At 36.9% G+C, this 22,454-nt stretch overlaps 1 protein-coding gene across 6 annotated transcripts in view; it reads left to right on the top strand.

Moving 5' to 3' along the window:
- pde4d (phosphodiesterase 4D, cAMP-specific) overlaps nt 1-22,454 on the top strand; it is a 159,455-nt gene that overhangs the window by 103,797 nt on the left and 33,204 nt on the right. The window contains exon 1 of one of the 6 annotated variants that reach the window (XM_055167633.2): nt 18,213-18,474. The exons of the other annotated variants lie outside the window; for them this stretch is intronic. Within the exon in view, the coding sequence (XP_055023608.2) occupies nt 18,416-18,474 (59 nt within the window). The 5' untranslated portion in view covers nt 18,213-18,415. Of the gene's footprint in view, nt 1-18,212; nt 18,475-22,454 lie in introns of those variants that run through there. 6 annotated transcript variants of the gene reach the window in all.

Genomic DNA, 22,454 nt, shown 5'->3' with positions numbered 1-22,454 from the left:
GCACGGGTCTTAGGAGGTTAATGTTAATCTGATTGTGATTTTCCCAGCTCAATTTACACACAAATTAAAACCACATCAAACAAAGGAAAATTAACATGCTTTTACACTAGATTAAAAGAAACATTTGTCTTTACATTATTGCGACCAGCTCATTCTAGCAAAAGACTTTATGTGTGAAATGTCTTAAATTAAAATATTGTTTATGATTAGTTGCACCACTACGTTTCTCATTCACACCTTGTGTTGCCAAAGCTTCTGTTACTCATTTCACTAAGCCTTAGATAGCACATAATCTATGCTAATGAATTGTTTGCTTGTACATAATAACTGCCCAATGATCAATAATCAGTTTCATGTACAGAACAAAAAACCTAAGAAAGACTTACAGCATGTTTCGTCTAGTGAAAGTATGGCTTTTTACTTAAATTAACTTATCTTATTCAAATTAACTAATTTGAAAGGTTTTTGCCATCAATGCATTTTACCATTGTTACGTTTTCAGTCAACTCATTCTCGTGCGTCATTCTAGCTTTAAAAAAACATTATTGTGCTGGACTTATCATATAACACCATGTTTTCCTGTTTTAAACGTTTGAATTGTTGGCAAGATGACAAAAGATGATAAAAGGCTATATACGGCATGTTTCATTTATACAGTGATTGCTAACAATGTGACAGCAAGTGCTACAAATGAAGAGTTTATTATATACAAAACAAATAAAACAGATGTGTAATAAACATTCTGGAGCAATCTGAGTTTAAATCTCTCTTGAGGTTAGGCATTATTGTGTATATTGTGCAGTTAGTTTGTTCTGCATCTGTCCAACTATTAAGGAATGTGACACGATTTTGTTTCATTTGGCATTATTTACCGTCTGCCTTGTTTGGGACAGTAATGGAAGAGCAGTTTGTGCTAGAAGGTCTGCTTTATCAAAAGTGATGTATTGTGCTATTTAATGCTGGCTATTTAAAAGGGCTATAATACCACAGGACACAGTTGTCAGCCGATAATAGTGAAATTTACTACACACAGTAAAAATAGTACAAGAAAATGATATAATATGGACCCCAAAGGATAGAAAATAGTTTATGAATTTACGTGTATTTATACTTGCAGTGAGGAAAAACAAGTCCTTTCCAGCCTTGTGGAGGTGTACAATTTTGTCTCTAGTGTCTTTGGACAGCTCTTTGGTCTTGGCCATGTTAGTAGTTGGATTCTTACTGATTGGGGTGGACAGGTGTCTTTATGCAGCCAAGGACCTCAAACAGGTGCATCTAATTTAGGATAATAAATGGAGTGGAGGTGGACATTTTAAAGGCAGACTAACAGGTCTTTGAGGGTCAGAGTTTTAGCTGACAGACAGGTGTTCAAATACTTATTTGCAGCTGTATCATACAAATAAATAGTTAAAAAATCATACATTGTGATTTCTGGATTTTTTTTAGATTATGTCTCTTTTACATTTATGTATTTATGCAGACGCTTTTATCCAAAGCAACGTACAAGGTATTATATTATGTGTGTTCCCTGGGAATAAAACCAATGTACCAGCTCAACTGCAGGTAAATTTCAGGTAGCTAGATAACAATAGATGTAGTACCCTAGTAGCTTGTAATCTATATTGCAGATAAGAGTCTCGCTCTGACGCAAGACACCTGTTAAAACGTGCTAATGATGTTATAAGTAGTGGACGATCAAAATGTTTTTTCTTGATGGCCGATGACGATATTGAGAAAGCAACAATCTAAAAGGTGCTTGGTTGTTTTTTACCCATGCTGGATAAATAATGCACAGAACACACAGTTGAGTTAAAATTACCCAACCATAGTTTGCGATAATCCAGCAGCTGGGTTAAAATAACCAATCATTTGGTCATTTTGAACCCAGCAGTGTCCAATACTCAACATGAGTTTAAAAAAACCCCAGCACTTTTTGGAGTAAATGTGGCCGATAAAAGGCTGATATAACACTTAATTACAGTCAATGAGAAACAAACAGAATAAAATAAAATGCCATTTATTGCACATATTATTTACAAAAATATCCTCTTAAGTACAATGTTAAATTATGTCAAATAACATTTAGGGCCCTATTTTAACGATCTAAGCGCATTGTCTAAAGCGTACAGCGCAACGTCTAAATGGGCGTGTCCGAATCCACTTTTGCTAATTTAAAGACGGGAAAAATGGTTTGTGCGCCAAGCACATGGTTGTAAAGGGTTGGACCTATTTTTTTAATGAGTAATGGGAGTATTTTGGGCGTAACGTGCGATAAACCAATGAGAGTCTCAGCTCTCATCCCCTTTAAAAGCCAGTTGCGCTGGCGCTATGTCTAATCCCTATTTAGATGTAAACTGAAAAACTAAGCGGAGGAAGAAGATCCCAAGTTTAAGATTAATTTTAAATAATTGTGTTGTTTTTCACTTGTATTGAAATTGTTTTTTTTTTATTAAAACCTTTAAAACCCGTTTTCTTTTAGTCATGGAAGTAAAAAACAGGCTTTTAATTGCTTTAAATGTATGGCTATCCAATATCATCAAAAATGTATTTACAAGTATGTAAAAAAAGGTTTGTACTCTAAAAATACTTTATTTGTAACAACAGTAGATAAAGAATTTACAAACGTCTCTCTGCACGTTTCAGCACTTGGACAGCGTCACAAGTTTTTTTAAGCATTACTTAAAAATGTTTCTCATCTCACCATATCCACAGGTACAGAGTCATCATATACAATAAATCCGTGAGGTAGCATTTAAAAAAAACATTTAAAAACAGATGCATTTCTTTAAATCAAAGCAAAGCATTTATTTACTTACTAGGCTACAGGTCAAGCAGCTCTTTGCGCCTTCTAACGTCTCATAATTAGTCCTCATTTATGTCCAACATTCAATCCTTTAATCTTTCATATTTAAAAGCGTTTTTGTGCTGCTGCGCATTCATGTATGTGATGAGCAAACCCGCGTTGTCGCGTTGTCATAGGCGGATATTACTACTGCGCTCTTTAAATAACCAAAAACATTATTGCACCATTGACTTTAGACTTTAGACCAGGATTTTGTTGGTCAATGGCGTAGTCTATTTTAGTTGCCTCAAAATAGCAACGCCCCAACAATGCCCCTGAACACACCTCGTTTTCAGACCAGAATGCCCATGGGCGCAAAAGGGGGCGCAAATGCATTTGCTATTTAAACAACGTGGCGCTAAACGTGAAAATGATAATTGCGCAGGGTGAAATCTAGCAAAATACACTTGCGTCGCGCATTGCGCTGCATTGCGCCGGGTGTAAGATAGAGCCCATATTGTTATTTTAATTAAATTTAATTTAATTTAACAAATTAGGGTAAACAATTTCTAAATGTTTTATTAAGTTATGTTAATTTATCAAAAGTCACAACTTAAATAATAGGTTAAATTAACTTACAAAACAAAGTTGTTTTATCTTTATGTTTAAATGTACTTGAAAGATATTTGCAAAACATTTGTAGAAATAAAACATTTGTGCATAATGTTTAGAAATTAATATAGAAATGATTAGTAACACGATTAAGGTAAACTGTTTTCAGTTGTGTTTATATTACATCTGTGTCCCCAGCTGGAGCTACAGCTGGGATGCAGATCTGACATCTCACGCTACTGTTATAGACTTTGCTGCGCACTGGAGTGTTGTTGTATTAGTTGTTTGTAATACAATGCAATGCCACATTAGAAAGTGAATGTTTATTGGTCAGTTTATCTGAGTGTCTTTTTTATTAGCAACAACTAATTTAAGGAACAAAATGGTTAAGCAGTCGATTAAAAGAATAAGTATCCCCTCCAAATATTGTGCGATGGCCACTGCAATATCAGTCTATCACTTGTCATAAGAGTATTTGTACTGTCACTGATGTGTGATGACATCCCCATGTGCTCTTAGTACAGTATCTTCACACCACATGAGATCACAGACACGGCATAAACGGTCTATACTGTTTATCCATTATGGTTAAGATTTTATGCAATTATACATTTTACAGCTGTTGCATCACTGTTAAAGCTTTCGCTGTTGTGCTGTATTGTGTGCATGCTTCAATAAGGGATGTTGTCAAATAAATAATGAAATATGGGCTGTGCTTGGTTGTGTTGAGTACATATAGTGCTGTCTGTCACAACCATGTCCTCTGTGCTTTCTCTTTCTCTCTCTCTTTCTGTAATTGACTGGATGTAATTCTTTGTTTCTCAGGGGAATAGCATTTGGTCTTATTCTCTAGATGAATTCATCTCTAGTAACCTTGGTAACGTTGAATAGTGTCGGACCATTTTGTCAGACAGATTCTGCCATGTCTTTAAAAGATGATAAAGTCATCTTTTGTACAGATGTAATAACATTTGCCTTTAATTTGAAAGGCTTTTTCTGTTTCAGTTTACATAAACATTAACTGATAAAAAATACCTTTGAGAAAATGTGGACAAATTTTACACACCTTAATTATTCTCCATCTGGAAACCTCATTTGTAATTTACCTCGTTCATCTTCGGTGTATCATCAGAGAAAACTAGTTTTATTAAAATGAGCTTTTATCCATCATGCTCTTCTTGTGATGGTGCCCTGAAGTCATCGAAGGGCCCTCAAGCGTTTATCACAGAGTGCTTTTGACTCCACCCAATTATATAACAAGCCTGTATCTTTTCCTCGAATCTCTAATGCTTAAGTGAGTCATGTGATTATAAATGCAATGCAAGCCATCATACTTTCATCCTCTGAATCATCTTTTAAGGAAGTGTTTCCCAGCCTACTCATCTTGACAGCTCCATCAGTAAAACTCCAACACCCCTTAATCATCAGTAAATGTAGTCAGATGTTATTCCCTTTTACTTGATATCATACTTGCTCTTACAGGAATAAAGGTACAGAATCTCTCACCATTTAGGTACAGTTATGCACATGTGAGGTACTTTAATGCATTTTAGATAAAAATGTGTACTTTTTTACAAGTTACTACCCCTTTTGTATCTTTTTTTCTAAGACTGCACGTCATTGCTACAGTTATATATATGGACATTATTACATTGATTTAATGTTAACTCTTTCCCCGGCAGCATTTTTTTTATACGTTTCCAGCCAGCGGCAGCATTTTTCATGATTTTCACAAAAGTTTAATGCCTTCCAGAAAATTTTCTTCTTTAAATATATAAACATACAATATATCAAATGAAAGAACAGACTCTCTGGTTAAAAAAAAAAGTTGGGTAGGTTTCTTCAAAAACACATAATTTTGAGCAGAAAGCTGAGATAATTGCATTTTTGTAAAGGAGTTTTGATAGAGATCCCATTCAGAGCGATCCTCAAAACATACACAGAATTCTTTCTCTTTCATGTGAAACGTTACTTCCAGGTTGTAAAAGTTGCGAAAGAGAGCACCTGGTGGATAATAGCGGCATTGCGGAAAGCCGGAAATACTCGTCTTTGGCAGGGAAGCGTTTTCTCCTTACTCGTCAATGGCGGGGAAAGAGTTAAAAAGCAAAAAATAAATAAATGGACCTCTAATTTCCCCTTGTGCTTGAATGAGCAGCCCAGTGTCACGAAATTTTGTTATTTAGTCACGTATTTTTTTTATTCTTTTTTCGTGCTATTATTACGAATTTTCATGTTTTTTCGTGATCGTACAACGAATTCTTGTTTTCGTGTGATTATCACGTATTGGTTACTCAACTGTTTTGTCCTATTTTCTTACCATTGTCACTTCGGTTTAGGGATAGATTTACATAATATGACATCCATACCCAGGCGACATATAAAAAAATAAATCAGAAAAAAATAGTATAAACCAATGTATAAAGTGACATTCTAATGCAAGCACCGAATCTAACCTTAAACCGAAGCGACAATGGTTTAAAAATGGGAAGGGGCAGTTGAGTGGCCAATGCGTGATAGTCACACAAAAACAGGAATTCGTTATACGATCACGAAAAAGGGCGAAAATTCGTTATATTAGCACGAAAAAAGAATCAAAAAAATACGTGACTATATCACGAAACTTTGTGAGACTGGGTAGAAATGAGACACCTGATCTTAAATGGGTTTGACAGGTGTTCCACGTCCTTTATGCACGGTCAAAAATATGGTCAAAAGATGATCCCTGGCTGTAACTGGGCTGGACACATTCAAAAAGTTCATATTAGTACCTCAGAGGTACATATTGGTACCAGTTATGCACGGGTCAATGTATAAACAACCCGCACCCAACCAACGTTTTCAATTAACCCGCCCGGACCGCGAAAAAATAATAAAATAAATATTGTACGCGACCCGCTACCTGGCCCGCATTTTTTAAAAGTAGTTATTGTTTAAAATAGTTATTTGTCATCTTTATTTCAAATGACCCGACCGACCGCGACCCGAATAAAATATTTTTGGATGACTCGTAACCGCAGGTACCGCAGGTAACCGCAGGCACCCACTCATTTCGGATCAACCCGTGCGTCACTGATACCAAGGAGTGCATATTAGTACCTCAAAGGTATAAGTACATATCTGTACCTAAATTGTACATATTTGGACCTTTTTATAGGGTATTGCCCCAGTGATGGAGTATCAGTATTTCAACAGCTGAAATTTATTCGATTTTAGCAACAAAGACAAAGCAGATGCCACAAATGCATTTTTTATTTTGCACATAAATTCATACCGAGGAATGTTTAACGAATGATGACAGAAGTTACTCACCGTTTCATCTGTCTGTTTTCATGCAGGGTTCAGTTCACACTGTGCCTTGCATAATTAATTCATCTGTTTGTTGGGTTCATGGTCAAACGCATATGGCGTGCAAGCTGTCTTGTTCATTTAAACCCACTGCAAGCAGTTTAAAAAGCTCTCTGCTGCTGGGCTCGGAAGGCATTTTGAGCTCAGCAGGTGCACGGGGTGAAAGCGAGATTTGTTCCTTTGTGCATTGCAATAAAGTTACTTTAAATTAAGTATTGGCGGTGTACCTGGAGGTATCAGTAATTAGGTCATATCCAGCATTAGCAAGGGAAATGTTCCTTTCTAAAGATGTTCTTACACAGTTTTGGCCAAAGGTGCGTCATAGGTCAGTCAGGTGCGCCACAGTTGGTCGCATGCAGACAGACTAATTAGCCAATCGCTCTTCCTCAACAGTCCGACTGTGCATGTGGCCCGGTCTGCGGAGACACCTGGTGAGTGAGGAAAATGCTGTTTAACCCTTTCACTTCACTCGAGAGGCTATGAAATCCATAATGTTTCAGAGGTACCACACAGTCTGGAAACCAGGGTGCTGCTTGTATCCCCAAAAGGCATGTTTGATAGAGTTGTGTATTTTAAAGGATTAGTCCATTTTCTTAAAAAAAAATGCAGATAATTTACTCACCACCATGTCATCCAAAATGTTGAAGTCTTTTTTTGTTCAGTCAAGAAGAAATTATGTTTTTTGAGGAAAACATTGCAGGATCTTTCTCACTCTAATGGACTTTAAAGGTGCAGGGTGTATTTTTTAGAAGGATATCTTGACAGAAATGCAAAATAATATACAAAACTATATTATCAGGGGTGTATAAAGACCTTTCATAATGAACCGTTATGTGTTTATTACCTTAGAATGAGACCTTTTTATCTACATACACTGAGGGTCCCCTAACATGGAAGTCGCCATTTTGTGCCGCCATTTTTCTTACAAACTTACAGAAGCCCTTAACGGACAATTTTTTTTACTAAGTCGTCTCCGACAATGACATGTTTGTCCGGTGGCAGCTACCGTAGCTTCTCTATGTGTTTCAAAAGCGAGGGGTGAGCAGTGAACTAAGCCGTTGGTTGCAATTCGCAACCTCACCACTATACGCCACTAAGAATGTACACACTGCACCTTTAATGGACCCCAACACGTAACAGTTTTAATGCAGTTTAAAATTGCAGTTTCAACGGAGTTTCAAAGGACTCTAAACGATTCCAAAAGAGGCATAAGGGTCTTATCTAGTGAAACCAGCGCGACCTCCCGTAATTGCGTAATGCCGTAGAAAGGTCACGTGTTACATATGAAACGCACATTTGCGGACCATTTTAAACAATAAACTGACACAAAGACATTAATTAGTATCATTCGGCATACAACAACGTTGGAACGGTCCTCTTTCTCCACACTTGTAAACACCGGGGCATAGTTTTGCATACGTCATCTGTGACCTCTTGACGTGATGACGTAATGCGTGAGGTCTCGCTGGCGCATCACAGGACTGGAGATAGACAAGAAATTGTGGTTTAAAAGTGCATATTTTTTATTTTTAACAATCGGTTCGCTAGATAAGACCCTTATGCCTCGTTTGGGATCGTTTAGAGTCCTTTGAAACTGCAATTTTAAACTGCATTAAAACTGTTACGTTTTGGGGTCCATTAAAGTCCATTAAAATGAGAAAAATCTGGAATGTTTTCCTCCAAAAACGTAATTTCTCGACTGAACAAAGAAAGACATCAACATTTTGGATGTCATGGTGGTTGTTAAGATAATGGACTAACCCTTTAAGACAAATTGCATGTACCAACTTGAAAATAAACATTGGGGCATGCACATGTATTTTTTTAGTCTTTTTCTAGTCTTTAGTCTGTGGTGTTTTCAACATTGCTCTCTCAAATTTTATAGGAACCAATGGTGTGTGTTTGGAGGTGGGACTTCATGTTTATTCCAATTACAGACAGTGAAGTGATTGAGAAATCTGTTTGGAAACAGTTTTGCAGTAAATGCGGATGTTTGGCCCCAGGGCCACTGCAAAGTAAGAGTGAAATAGCAAGCATGAGTTCCTCCATATACCTCCATGCCCTTGAGCAAGTTGCTTGGCACTGTATCGGTGCAGTAGGTTCCTTTTTGCCGAATGCTAAAACACAGAGCAATTCTTTTCAAAGTGTTATGGGAAGGTAGAGGAAACAAGAGTGTTGCTCAGTGCCAATGTGAGATAGCAGAGCTTTTCTCGCCATCTACTGACGAACAGTGATGGATGATGGGAACTGCCAACCTGCCTAGGAACAAGCCTGTACACTTAATCTTCTGTAAGGGCAGATACTGTACAATGGCATTACATAGCAGGATAAACCAGATAAACTGATTTTGTGTAATTGGCAGAGCTTAAAGGGATATTTATCAGTAACAGCTTTGAATGCCATTTGATTGTAATAAACGATAATAATCTATGCTAAAAGGTTTTGCCACGCTTTATTGCCTAAAGCTCATTTTAAAGCAATACATTCAATCTACAGTATATTGTTCTTGTGCTGAGTGGAAAACCGTATTTTAGTTGCCAAACACTGGTAATTATTATGTTACATGGTAACGGGGTTTTGGTCTTGGGTACCTTTTTTTCATCACCTGCTGTGAATACACTTGGTGATGGAGTGCTCCCCAGTGGTGACAAGAGCAGATATTTCATACAAAGCTTTATTCACATTTAGCTTGAGAACTAGATGAATTACCAGTGAAAAGCCTCAGCGGAGACTCGTGGGACAATTTCTGCCATTGGATTTTTCATCATGTATTAGTCTTTAGGGAAAAGCAAAGGCTGTGTTCTCATACTGTAGTGTTCATGTTATTTGCAGTGGGTTGCAAGTACAGTATTTTTTGAGAAATACTCATTATAGCTGTTTATTTCTAGTATAAATTTCTACCAGTAAACGAAGTAAGTGTCATTATCTGTTAGTGATGTATAGGTGGTAGGTTTTTCAGCAAAGGTACAAAGGTTACAGGTTTTTTTAAGATGCATGCACAAAAATGTTTTTTGCACAAATGTTTTTTCAACCCATCTAGAAGGTACACTTCTTTGGCTCAGGAATTAAAATCTCTAAATTTATACATAAGAATATATAAAAAGCAATAGAATAGATAAACAGATCAAACCAGAGGTGCAAGAATATTCTATTGCGCTGTAGCAATTATATGGTAATATACTGCCCTCTAGTGGTCGTAAAGTAGTATTGGATGAGTATATGTGACCCTGGACCACAAAATACAGCCATAAGGGTACATGCATTACTAATGATAAATACATTTTTATATATTTACGATAGGAAATTTACAAAATATCTTCATGGAACTTCATTTACATTTAAAACTTTCATTTATCCTCGTGATTTTGGCATAAAAATATTATAATTTTGACCCATACAATATATTGTTGGCTATTGCTACAAATATACCCTGGCGACTTATCATTTTTTATGGTCCAGGGTCACATATTAAAAAGGAATCTGTTTTTACGTGTAGGTTCTTTTAAAGGGATAGTTTACCCAAAAATGAAAATAATTTCATTAATGACTCACCCTCATGTCGTTCCAAACTCATAAGACCTCCGTTCATCTTCGGAACACTGTTTAAGATGTTTTATATTTAGTCCGAGAGCTTGTTGACCCTTCATTGAAAATTTATGTACGGTATACTGTCCATGTGCGAGACTAAGCGCCGCGGATGATGTGTTATCCTCAGACATGTTTTTTTTTCAAACTTACAGCGTGCGTCTCTCTCAGACTGTAAACGAAGCTCGGGCGCAAAAAAAAAACAGATGGGGCGCACCAGATAACACGTCAGCTGCGTCACTGCAGTCATGTGACTTTAGTCCCGCGCGTGCGCTTTACAACAGTAAGAGAAGACAAGCTGAATAAAGTCATAATTTTTGTTATTTTTGGACCAAAATGTATTTTCGATGCTTCAACACATTCTAACTGACCCACTGATGTCACATGGACTACTTTGATGATGTTTTTAATACCTTTCTGGACATGGACAGTATACCGTACATAGATTTTCAATAAAGGGTCAGCAAGCACTCGGACTAAATATAAAACTTATGGTCTTACGAGTTTGGAACGACATGAGAGTGAGTCATTAATGACATTATTTTCATTTTTGTGTGAACTATCCCTTTAAATCTAAGTTTCACAAACTTGTTCTTTTGCCAAATAATAGAGTCGACCTCTACTGATAATTAACATACGACTCTGGTCTATATAAGTCTATGGTATCTTTTCATCTGCAAGGTGTAAAACACACACATGAACTGTAGGATTAGTTACGCATAAGTCATATCTTAAGAGCTAGGTTTGAGGGTTAAGAGCAAACCCTATTAGTAATAGCAACTCTTGTCTTTGCTAAGACCACTAATGATTTTAAAGCACGCGCTGAACAGATTTTCGACTACATTCACATTGTGCAGCACTGACTAGTGAATAAATGAACTCATACTTACGACATGTGACAAGACATTAGGTGTAGTCCACATAGAAGTACATTAGCAGGGCAAATCCGTTTCTCTGCGCTGCAGGTTAAATTAGCTGTAAGTGGGAATATAGTGTCGGTGGCATCTAGCTGTTTGCGAGTTGATGTTCTTGATGTGCGTCAGCCCCGTCTGTCTGATTAGGGGCATGGAGTCAGTACATAAAAGCTTTTTAGAAATGCCACAGCCAATAAAAGTGTTATTGGGGGCAGATCAAGAGAATTCCACGAAACTGGTTTGCGCGATTGTGCATGCTTAGACACACACACAAACACGCGCTGACTCTGGTTCGTCTTCATTACGGTTTGTTAATGGCTGATTGAGCTTACTGGTTTCAGCACCTACCTCTCTCTCTCTTTCTTACCTCCCTCACTTACCTCCACCTCCCAGTTTTCACTCAATATCTCTTCAGTCTCATTTATCCTCACACAAGGCTTGCTCATCTGCAGTCTGTTTTTTGCCGTTTTGCGCTGCTTAAAGCCCTGCTTATACCTCCACTATGAGTTTGCCAGCAAACTCAGAACTTTGTTCTTTGGAGAGGATCGCCCGGTACCGTAGCGCCTGCATCAATGGCTCACCGTATGCCATCAACAAACCCATTGACATCAAACCCAGGAGGAAATGGTAAAGCTTTACATCTGTGATGTGCGATGCCTGTCATAACCGTTCATTTCTTATGCATAAGTAATGATTTGAGATATGATTTAAGTGCATGTACAATTTGTGCAAAAATGTACTGACACCATATTCATACTGACAGTCACTGTAGTTCACACTACAGTAAAACAGCTGGATACTGTGTGTACTAGTTTGTTTGTTGTCAGACTGTACATGATGGTGATGTGATCATTTCTGTTCATTGACAGCTTTGCATTTATATTAAGTATTGGTGCTGAGCCCAGATACAAAAGATTTAGTTGAGTAATTTCAACAAGTTACTGTAGATCAGGTTTGAATGCTTATGGTTTATACTTCAGCTTGATACTAGACATGGTTTATTATGAATTTGAATGAAATATATTTAAATGTGTATGATGTTGTCGAAGGCTTCGGTTAACCAGAACAGCTTTAGCACAGCGGTTATGAGTCAATTGATTTTCCTTAAAGATCCTTTAATGCTTTCTAGCTCTGATAAAGATGTGTAATCTACAGCTCGGTCAGATAAATGGCAATAAATAGCCTGAATCGAGTGGCAGTCATTATTGGTGCTCTGCCAGATGTCAGATATTATGGAAAATTACAATTATTTTTAATATGTTTATGGGTTAATTAATAAAAGTTTAAGATTTATATTTTTAATATATTTTGTTATAATAGTTATATAGAATATAAAGAAGACCTTTTGCACGTGGAGGAGCAGGTTTTAGTCAATAACTACAGTACACATCGAAAGAAAGGCGGTTGTGTTTGTGTGCGTGCGCGTGTGTGTGTGTGTGTGTGTGTGTGTGTGTGTGTTTGTGTGTGACTGCCTAACACAAATGCTCAGCAACCGAGGGTCACTATCAGATACAGGTACATGCACTGTGCTAATGCCAATAAACCAGACTGTTGAAGACACTAATACACACACTGTTAAAATAGACATGGACAGTTGAAGGTAACACTTACAATATAATATAGATTGTGAGTCCTTAATATAGATTTAATGTACTGTTAGCATACGAAAGGAGAATCTTTCCATATATACCCTCAGCTGTCACTAGAAGGGTGATGTTTGGTACCAATATGTACTAATATTTTGGTACATAGGTGTACTTTTTGAAAGGGTACCACCCCAGTGACAGTTTTGTACATTTATTTATGAGTGTAGTCGTGACATAGACCTATAACCGTCTCAGTTTTGCATTCTGTTATTCCTTTATCGGTCAACAGCTCTTTCTGTGTATCTTATTTTATCCATGTAATGCCAAGTAAGAGGTTTAGCACAGATTGAAGATATTTAAAATAGCTTCATCAGTTCTTGATTATTTTTATTTCATCAATAATTGATTGTAGGGAAGTGTTAAATGGAGGCGAATCAATGTGAGGACGAAGCAGTACATTTCCAGACGCTTACCATCTGTTATCAGTGTTGTGCATTGATGGAAAATTGCTCTTGGCTTGCAAATGTCTATATATGTGTAAAGAATGGTGCTGGGCGAAGATTAATCGTAATTAATCGCATACAAAATAAAAGTGATTTTTGGCATAATATATGTGCGTGCTGCGTGTAATTATTATGTATATATAAATACACACATTCATGTATGTATTCAAGAAACATTTACATGTGTATATATATTTATATATATATATATATATATATATATATATATATATATATATATATATATATATATATATATATATATATATATATATATATATATATATATATATATATACACACATATTATATATAAATATAAAAATCTGAAATTAATATATGAATGTGTGTGTGGTTAAATATACATAATATTACACACACTACACACACATATATAATGAAAAAAATCACTTTTATTTCTTTGCCCAGCACTAAATACTAAATGGTTTATGCAGAATAAATAAGTATATATTCACATTAATTGATTTCCTTATTGAAAGGTTTTCATATGACGTCACGCACTTAGGAAACTGACCTGCTGGAGGGCAAGATAGCACTATCTGCCATTATCCACAGGTTATGAAGTGAGTAATTTGTTTTGTTTAGCATAAATAATATATAGTTGTACAATACAATGCACTAACTGATGATTATACGATCCTGGGCTATGCTTCTACAGAATGCCATCAGAGTAGAAAACCCAGAAAAGAGGAATTTGTGAATTTTGTGAAATAAACTTATGTGCCTCTGTCCCCAGTGAGGGGAAACAATGCCAGCCATCAATATACACTCATATTTTCAGTGACCAATTCATTAACACTGGATACACAGTATTAAACATTGAATTTTTGTCATATATCATATCTTTGTGTAATTGTCTTACCTGGATTGGTGTCGCGTAACTGCTGAAGATAGCTAGGAGTTGTCGTGAAAATGCAGAAGTGATCTGAGTAGAGTAAAAATCCAATGTTTGGAAATCTTTTTGCACCTTTATTAAATGATATGTTGTACAAAGAGTATTAAACTACTTCAACGCTGCGTCAGAGCTGATGCTATGGGGAATGCCTGCAGCGTGATGGTGTCCCCCATAGCGTCAGCTATGACGCAGCGTCTCGTTCCCTTCTCAGGAAACAATAGTTACATATGTAACCTGAGACGTTTTTTATTAATAAGATTTAATTTGTTATAATACAATATAGTATTATATAATATAAAAATAATCCTGGCTACAGTATATGGCAAGGAATTTTCCATAAGAATAAATGCAAAGATTGCCACAGTGAAGGTCAGGCTGGAATCTGGTGGTTTCAGTGAATAGGGTGCCGTGTATAGATCGCAAGTGCCCAAAACTTGTAGTTTGTGTTCATATCTTAATTTTTCTCCTGTTGAGAGGTGATTTAAATATCCATGGATTGAAACAGTTGGAAAATTGGCCGGCTTGTGCTGCCTCTCTATGGAGAGCCCAATGTGGGTCCCCCTGGTGGGTCACATGACTGAATACTATCAATAGGGGCAGGCCATAACAGAGTGAACAATCTCTATTGCTCACAGGTCTAGAACAGATATAAAAGTTCACCTCAGTTCAACACAATAGTCAACTTTACTGATGTCCTCATGTTGTGCAAAACACTTAAAGCAAGAAAGACAGAATTGACAGTGCTGTCAATTACAGCAGAATGGCTCTGTAAACACTATATACTGTATATATTTATTTATATTTATTTTATTTATTTATTTTTTACAAGTGCTCCATCAATTTTAACTAAAACGAATAGGCATCAACAGTTTTTGAATGCTAATTCAGAATTCGAGACAAATAATTCTCTAGTTTTAGCAATTGAATTTACATTAATCCCAAACCACACTACTAAGTGCCTTTTTCAATTTATGTTATCATTTTGCAAAATGTAATGTGTTTTAAATTGGGGTGTCTTTGCTGTGACAGTTTTAGTTACCATTTAACAGTAGAAGCTTGTGTTACAGGCAGATAAAGTGTAAAAACACACAAGAATGTGATAAGGCCAGACGGGTTATATTGGATTAAAGGATGAGGTCAGTGTAGAGTTACGTGACGCTGCTTATGGTCAGTAGACTATGGCTAGTTTATCTCTAGCTATATCTCTGGTTGCTCTTTCTCTCTTAGTACTTTTGCTTGGAATGGCCGGCAGCTTGATATGAGCTCATCAAAAGGAAAGAAAAGGAAACGTTGGTGCAAGTCACGCAGGTACACGCTGTACGGGCAACATGCACATTAGAGAGATGCACACTTAGGCGTATTGCCTACGGACAGACAGCTTTTGTAAACTGGACTTTTCTACACACATAAGGAAGAGCGTAGTTCGATATTTTTGTATGTTATCTTTGACATGTTTTGAGGTTTTATACATTTTTTTGTTTTGCAGTTTAAAAATAGATGAAAATATATTAAATTGTGTATAATGCATTTACCTACAAACATAGTGTATTTGGTTTTTAATAGAAAATATTTAAAGGGAGCGTAAGTAGGGTTTTAAGTGTTTTATTAATCAAAATCAATGTCTTTATTCATAAATTATGTCCTCGTTGGTGTCAAATGACCTCTATCAGTGACTTTTCTTTGTAAGCTTAGAATTTCTTCTCTTTACTAACATTGAACAGGTAAGTCGAAAGAGGCTTCCATGTCGTTTCGGCATACTGATAAACTATAATAGCAGACAGGGACAAAAAGCACTAGCCTACGAACGCGTTTTCATTCAGAACACGTGAACTAGCTGAAACGCACAAGGAGATCAGTGATTACATAACGGCTACCGTAGTTGCAATACGCATTTGGAAAAGTGAGGCGTTAGAGAGCACTATTCGTTTGACTGCAAAATACAATTTAACCACTATATGGGGGTAAATCCTAATTATTGTCCTTTTAAGATAGTATTTTACGTTTTGAAATGGCGTCAATAAGCAGTTGGTTGCAAAAGTGACGATTTGTATAGCTACTCTATTATATAATGTATACCATGCATCTAAAGTAAATTAATGTGATCAGTGAGCATGTTTTTTTGTGACCAAAAATGTTAGTGCCTATAAAGAAACGAAGTTAAAATGGTAAAGCTACCGTGAGAAATACTTAATTTGCCCTAGTGTCACCTAAATATAAAGCTATTTATGTCTTATTTACCATTACCTGTATTCTGCACCGAGTTAGTCTATAGCAGTGGCTCTCAAACTGGGTGGGTGGTTTTGGGATGGGTCGTGGTGGGCCCCCTTGGGGGTGTGAGATGTGCCAGGGGGACCAAGTTTTTTGTGAATATACATTAATTCATCATATATTCTGTACAATTTAACCTCGGAAAGCTAACAAACAGCATTACATTGTATCATTTAATGTTTTGTTTAATTCAAACTTTACGTTTGAAATTGTTTTATGTCATGTTTTATTTTTTGGGGGGGCACTAAGGCGTAGACCCTACACAAGGGGAGCGCACGCCGACAAGTTTGAGAACCACTGGTCTATAGTTTGCTTATCTTTTTTTTGCATAAAATCAACCATTTGCTTGATTTTATGTCTTAAAATATTTGCTTTTATCTACTGTGAACACAGGGGGGCAATGATGGGCAAAAATGGTTAAATCAATGGTTAAAGTTGTGCTGATATTTTATATTAACTTTGCATAACACGCACACATCCTAAAATTCGAAGTTTCTTCTCCTATTTCTTTTAATTTAATGTTATTTCAATCTAGACATTTTCTGTTTCTGCTTCTACTGTCATAATATAGTCTTATTAATACAGACATCTGCCAATCTCACTGATAATAAAATCCTGTTGCCTATCCTGTTGCCTAAATATTTGTAGATATCACTGAATGAGCGGAGCTGCAAATGATACTATTTGCTTTCATGGCACTGAAATGCTTCCTTGTCATTGGTTGACGTAGGTGCTGTACTTTAGTGATTACACCCATGCGTCACTAGAACACTTTCAGAGCCCTTTCTTTGGATTAATGAGTGAGCCGACAGTGGCTGCCCCCGACTATACAAACTTACAAGTAATTTGAGTTAGACATGCAGTACTAGTTGTTTTGTGCTTTACAACTTTATACGTGACGCTGTCTGTGAAAAAAGTCTCAAAATCAAATTCTGAGATAACCAGCATTAACACGTGATTTTATTATGATTTCAATCTTTGCACAGCCTTACTTAGTCACTTTTAAAGATATCAAGGTTAATACCTTCATTAAGTTACCTTTACACAAAATGTTCTTTATATTTTCGAAAACATCATAAATCTAAAAAAAACAATGACTTTAGCTGTTTTTTTTTTAAGTTGTTTGTTAATAAATGACAGGTATTGTGCATAACTGTTTCACAGTTAATGTACTTAATAAGCTGTGTAATAAGCTTATTGCAAAATAAATGCTTGGATTTAGTCTTTTGTCCTGGTCTAAACAAAAACATCACAGACAAAATTGAGTATTGAAGCCTTTGGGTAAAATTTACTGTTTTTAAGCATTTCCTCTTAACGCAAAGTAAAATAAAGCGCCAGTAAACTGATATTTTTTAAGCATGAGACTGACTGTACATTTCATTGCCACTTAAAAACATCTAAAAATATATAAACATATTATAAAAAACCGATGAGCTGAAGTAATGTCAAAACATGTGTTGCACACTGATCACATTATTTTTTTTACAGTGGCTGTACTATAAAGACTTTGCTTTTCAGATTGAGGTGTCAAGTTGCTCCTTACCTTTAGTCCATTTAAACATGAGGACTTCCAAGCCCCCGACTACAAGAGTCTGAGCATTAACAACAAACTATGCAGCCAGGAAGGAAGGAAGGGAGGGAGGAGGGCTTGCACAAAGGGTGGGAGCTTTAGGAGAAATAAGGAAAGAGAGAGAGAGAGAGAGGGGCGAGCCAGGTTTTCCTGCACAGAGAGGCAGAAATGCTGTGACGCCGAGACACCAGGGTCTCCTGTCAGTGCAGCACACAGAAGCAGGGCTGTCAGACCAAGTCATGCCTTCGCTCGGAGACACACGTGGGGACTAAACACAGACGCACATTGCCAGGATTTAGCTGTAGCCGCTAACAGAGGGAAATCTGTGTCCACTATGAGTATTATCATGAAGCCACGGTCTCGCTCCACCAGTTCACTTAAGAACACAGAAGGGTAAAGGAGAACTTTTTAAATATCTCCTTATTGTCTGCCTTACCCATAACCCTTTGCTTATTATTTTCAAAATCTCTTTTAACCTCTTGTGCAACTCCTTTCCTTTTTCTAAATTTAAAACCCGGCTCACTTTGCACAGTTCCTCTTAGGACTTTGTTTTTTATTTACCTTCTCTCCTGATTGAGAGGTTTCTGTTCTTTTGGCTTAATCATTGACTGTTTCACAGCCTTTTTATGCTTTAACATAATGAATTGTTTGAAAAGCGATTTATGGCGTGTCTTATAATGAAATCTTTTGTTTGTGTGTGTGTGTGTGAGAGAGAGAGAGAGAGAGAGAGAGAGAGAGAGAGAGAGAGAGAGTATATGCATGGATAGTTGACTTGCACTGCAGTGTGGGACAGCATTTTGTGTGATTATTTATTTGTAATAATTATGAAACTGTATATACGTTAAAAAAAATTGTCACACCTCATGGTCATTCACTAAAAAAGTGAACAATTAGAGCTTCTAAAAAAATTAAAATCTTGTCGTATGAGAAAACAGGCCATACATGTGAGCCACGCGAGATGATCGGCTGACTTATAAAGCGGATTAATTTTCACATGAGGACGCATTTGCTGGATTGTTGCAGCAGATTTGAAAGGAGTGCCAAGGGGCAGATACCTCACCCTTTCTTTCTTGTCCTGTCTTGTTTTCCATTTCTTATTATAGACATCTTGTTACTGAATGTTTTTAGAGAACAAACTATTTATGACTTATGCAAATGTCCTGTGCTTGGATCTTTAAGTTGTAAATATTCACTGTGACCCGGAGCGCTTTGTAATACGGTTTATTGGTGGTTTACAAAATTCCTGTGATGAGTAGTTTTCTTGTATTTGTGTCAGAAAGTAATTCAGCTAAAAGGGGACAAGTAAGAACCCCCGTGCATGTGGAATGCTTACTTCTCCGCTAAGCAAACATGGCCTTGCTTGAGATTACTTAAGTATTTGTATGCCTGTGTGTCGAATTGAAAAAAGGTCAAGAGGTCGAGAAGAAGGAAATCTCACTGACATCTTAATGATGTCATCATTGCTTCGCCCTGTATGCGCATCCTACGCCTCGTGTATTGACCCTATTGTCTGCGGTTCCTGTTTGTTTGGCTTGTTGTAACTGTTGTAAACAGTGACTCGTGGTGCATGTCATACGCAAATCATTAAGTAACATTCAAAGACTCATATCCTGTCATTCATGCTACTCAGTATTTGTATACACCTACATAACCAAACGACACGTTTTAACACGAGATATTGAGATAAAATAATAAACTGTGGTTATAATGAGCACACAAATTGAAGTACAGTGCGATAGTAAAGAAATATTTTGGCAATGCATTTAAAGAGGTTTTTTTATTTCACAGTTGATGAAGCGTGTGTATATATGTGTTTGTGCTGTAAGTGTGTGTAGGAGAGGGGCTATTGTTGTGTCTTGTACAGTGCCCTAAGTTATCGAAGCTATTTTCTTTACCCTTTATTCAAGCTGTAACAATACAACCAGACTATAATACATAATTAAGATAAATAGAGTCATACAGTTACTAAGTATATATAAATGCGTTATAGTGAACAAGTGGAATATTTACATTTCTTTAGAAATACGTGTTAAGAGAAGTGTTTGTTTTTCTATTGTTTGCAATGGCTTCAATAGCAACGTACTGTACACACTAGCTACATGCAGCTGTCACTTACGCATGAATGACCAGTCTGTAGACTAAAAGGGCGGTAACAGTACACTTCCATTTGACTTCCATTCATAAGCATGCGGATAATGCTGGGTAAACACCAAAAGGTAATCTGGCTGATTTTGGGCGGATTTCCCCCCTTCCGACAATCCTAGCTATGTCCCGATTATCTTGATGGTTCTACAGATTATCTTATCAGATTTTCCCTTAGTGTGAGGTGTGTTAAGAGACCAGATCGGAAGAAATTCGGAGCCGCCTCGATTGCGAATCGTAAATATTAAAAATATTTATAATCAGAAATCCTGATGTGTGTGTGCGCACACTCTTGAGATTATCACGTGAAACGAAACAATATCCAATCAGAAAGCGAGATGATGGAAGACGGAAGCATTCATGGTGCAGCATAAAGTGAAGTTGGTGCAAAGTAGAGGTCTTCTCGGGTCCAAAAAAATTTACCTGACCCTAAATGACCCGAATCACTTTATACCCTAACCCGACGTGCATAAATAATTTTTTTTTAAACTAAAGACCCGACCCGAGACAAACCCGAGAAAATTAGACCTGAGTCCGACAAGAAACAGTGGCACCGACATGTGTGCAGTCTGCAGCCCCGCACGCAGCAGTCAGACAGAACGAAAGGCCACTGAAAATTTTAGACCCAAACCCGATCGGGTCTCGGGTTGGACTCTCGGATTTTCGGTTCTAAGTGGACCGGTGAAGACCTCTAATGCAAAGTGAACTTGTACAGACCATGTTCCCGCTCTCTCCATGACTTCACCCAAACGCTTTTTTTAATCCTATGAATTCGCTGTGAAAATCATCCAAACACTATCATTGAAATTTCTTTCTGCATATCGCCCGCCATGCTTATTCTGAAGTCTCGCAAGATTTTGCGAGATTTCCTGTGTTCACAGTCGAGACTCTGGTTGAAAATCTGTTCGTGTGTGGTGTGCTGTCTTTGAGATATCATGGCACGCCACACACTATAACGGTTAAATCTATGAGTTTTTATCACCATATTGGTGGTCTATCACATTTGGAAAATCTTAGATGTTAAAAATCTTTTGGTGTGTACCCAGCATAAGTCAGCCCGGAAATGCACGCTTGTGCTAAGATATTTCACTGCGTATCACAGTCCAAGTCTAGTGAACCCTTACCTGCAAATTTATATCACGTGAAGACATGTAAGCAGTAGATCATCGGTACATCACGAATATATGATGACCTTTCTGTAGTGAAAAGCAGAGATGACGAAGCGCTTCCCGTCCATATTCGCAGCAATGTTCGTAAAATAAGGGGCTGTTCATGCGCCAAGTTTTTATGCAGTTTGGCTGTTCGTTAACACAGCGGTGCCATTTTGGATTCCTGAAAACGCAAACTTTGAAGTCACGTCATGCGCATGCGTTAATTCGGTCTATAGGCATGCTTGAGTATAACCAAAACAACAATGACCGCCTACAGGATTGTGTTTGTGCTGCTCAAGATACTACAGTAAGTTTATTAACGCTTTTCCAACAAAGTTTACAAAATTTTGGTGCTTTATTGTCCAGGGTCACTTATAGTAGTAAACCTACATCATCGTCCGTCTAAACAAAACTGCTCCATGCTTTTGATGTCTTAGTTGGTTGTATTGATCACTTTGTAGAAAAATATGTATGCGTGCAGGCTTGTAGTGTTTATAAACACAAAGGAAAACTTTTTTGTTTTTCACTACACAAAGTTTAGCAGTGAAATATTCATTTTTATTAAATGAGTCTTGTTTACTTGTTACGGAAGTATAATTGTGCATTTAACTCCAGTTGTGGTCACTCAGTAAAACTTGCAGTATGTTATTATTTTATCTCAGATAAAATGATTCATTAAATCAATCTTTTTTATTTCCAACAATTCTCTGTTAACATGGTTTATTTAATACTTTTAACAGTGTTTGATTTTGGTGCATGAATTATTCATGTGCGCTATTTTTATCCTATTTGTTCCTGTTTTATGATTGACAGGATCATTCGGTAAAAACTAGCAGTATTTTTGGAGCAACCTCATGTGATCACCAGAGCCTCCATTATGTCTCTTTATAAAGTGTTACTTTTCCACAGGGTCGCACACCATCAGGTTTTGCTTTTTGAATAACCCAGGGTCACGTTCCTGTGTTCTTTTGTTCCTGTTTTCCTCTAATGGACCATTTGCTATTAAAAAGTTCTCACAAGGACTGACGGTCACGTACAGTTCATTTGCTCTGTAAACAGTACTGCAGAGCATCCAGATTA

Source organism: Misgurnus anguillicaudatus, chromosome 5, assembly GCF_027580225.2.
Source record: "Misgurnus anguillicaudatus chromosome 5, ASM2758022v2, whole genome shotgun sequence".
Taxonomy (NCBI): Eukaryota; Metazoa; Chordata; class Actinopteri; order Cypriniformes; family Cobitidae; genus Misgurnus; species Misgurnus anguillicaudatus.
The sequence above is the reverse complement of the archived record's forward strand: the minus strand, read 5'-3'. Positions and strand labels throughout refer to the sequence as shown.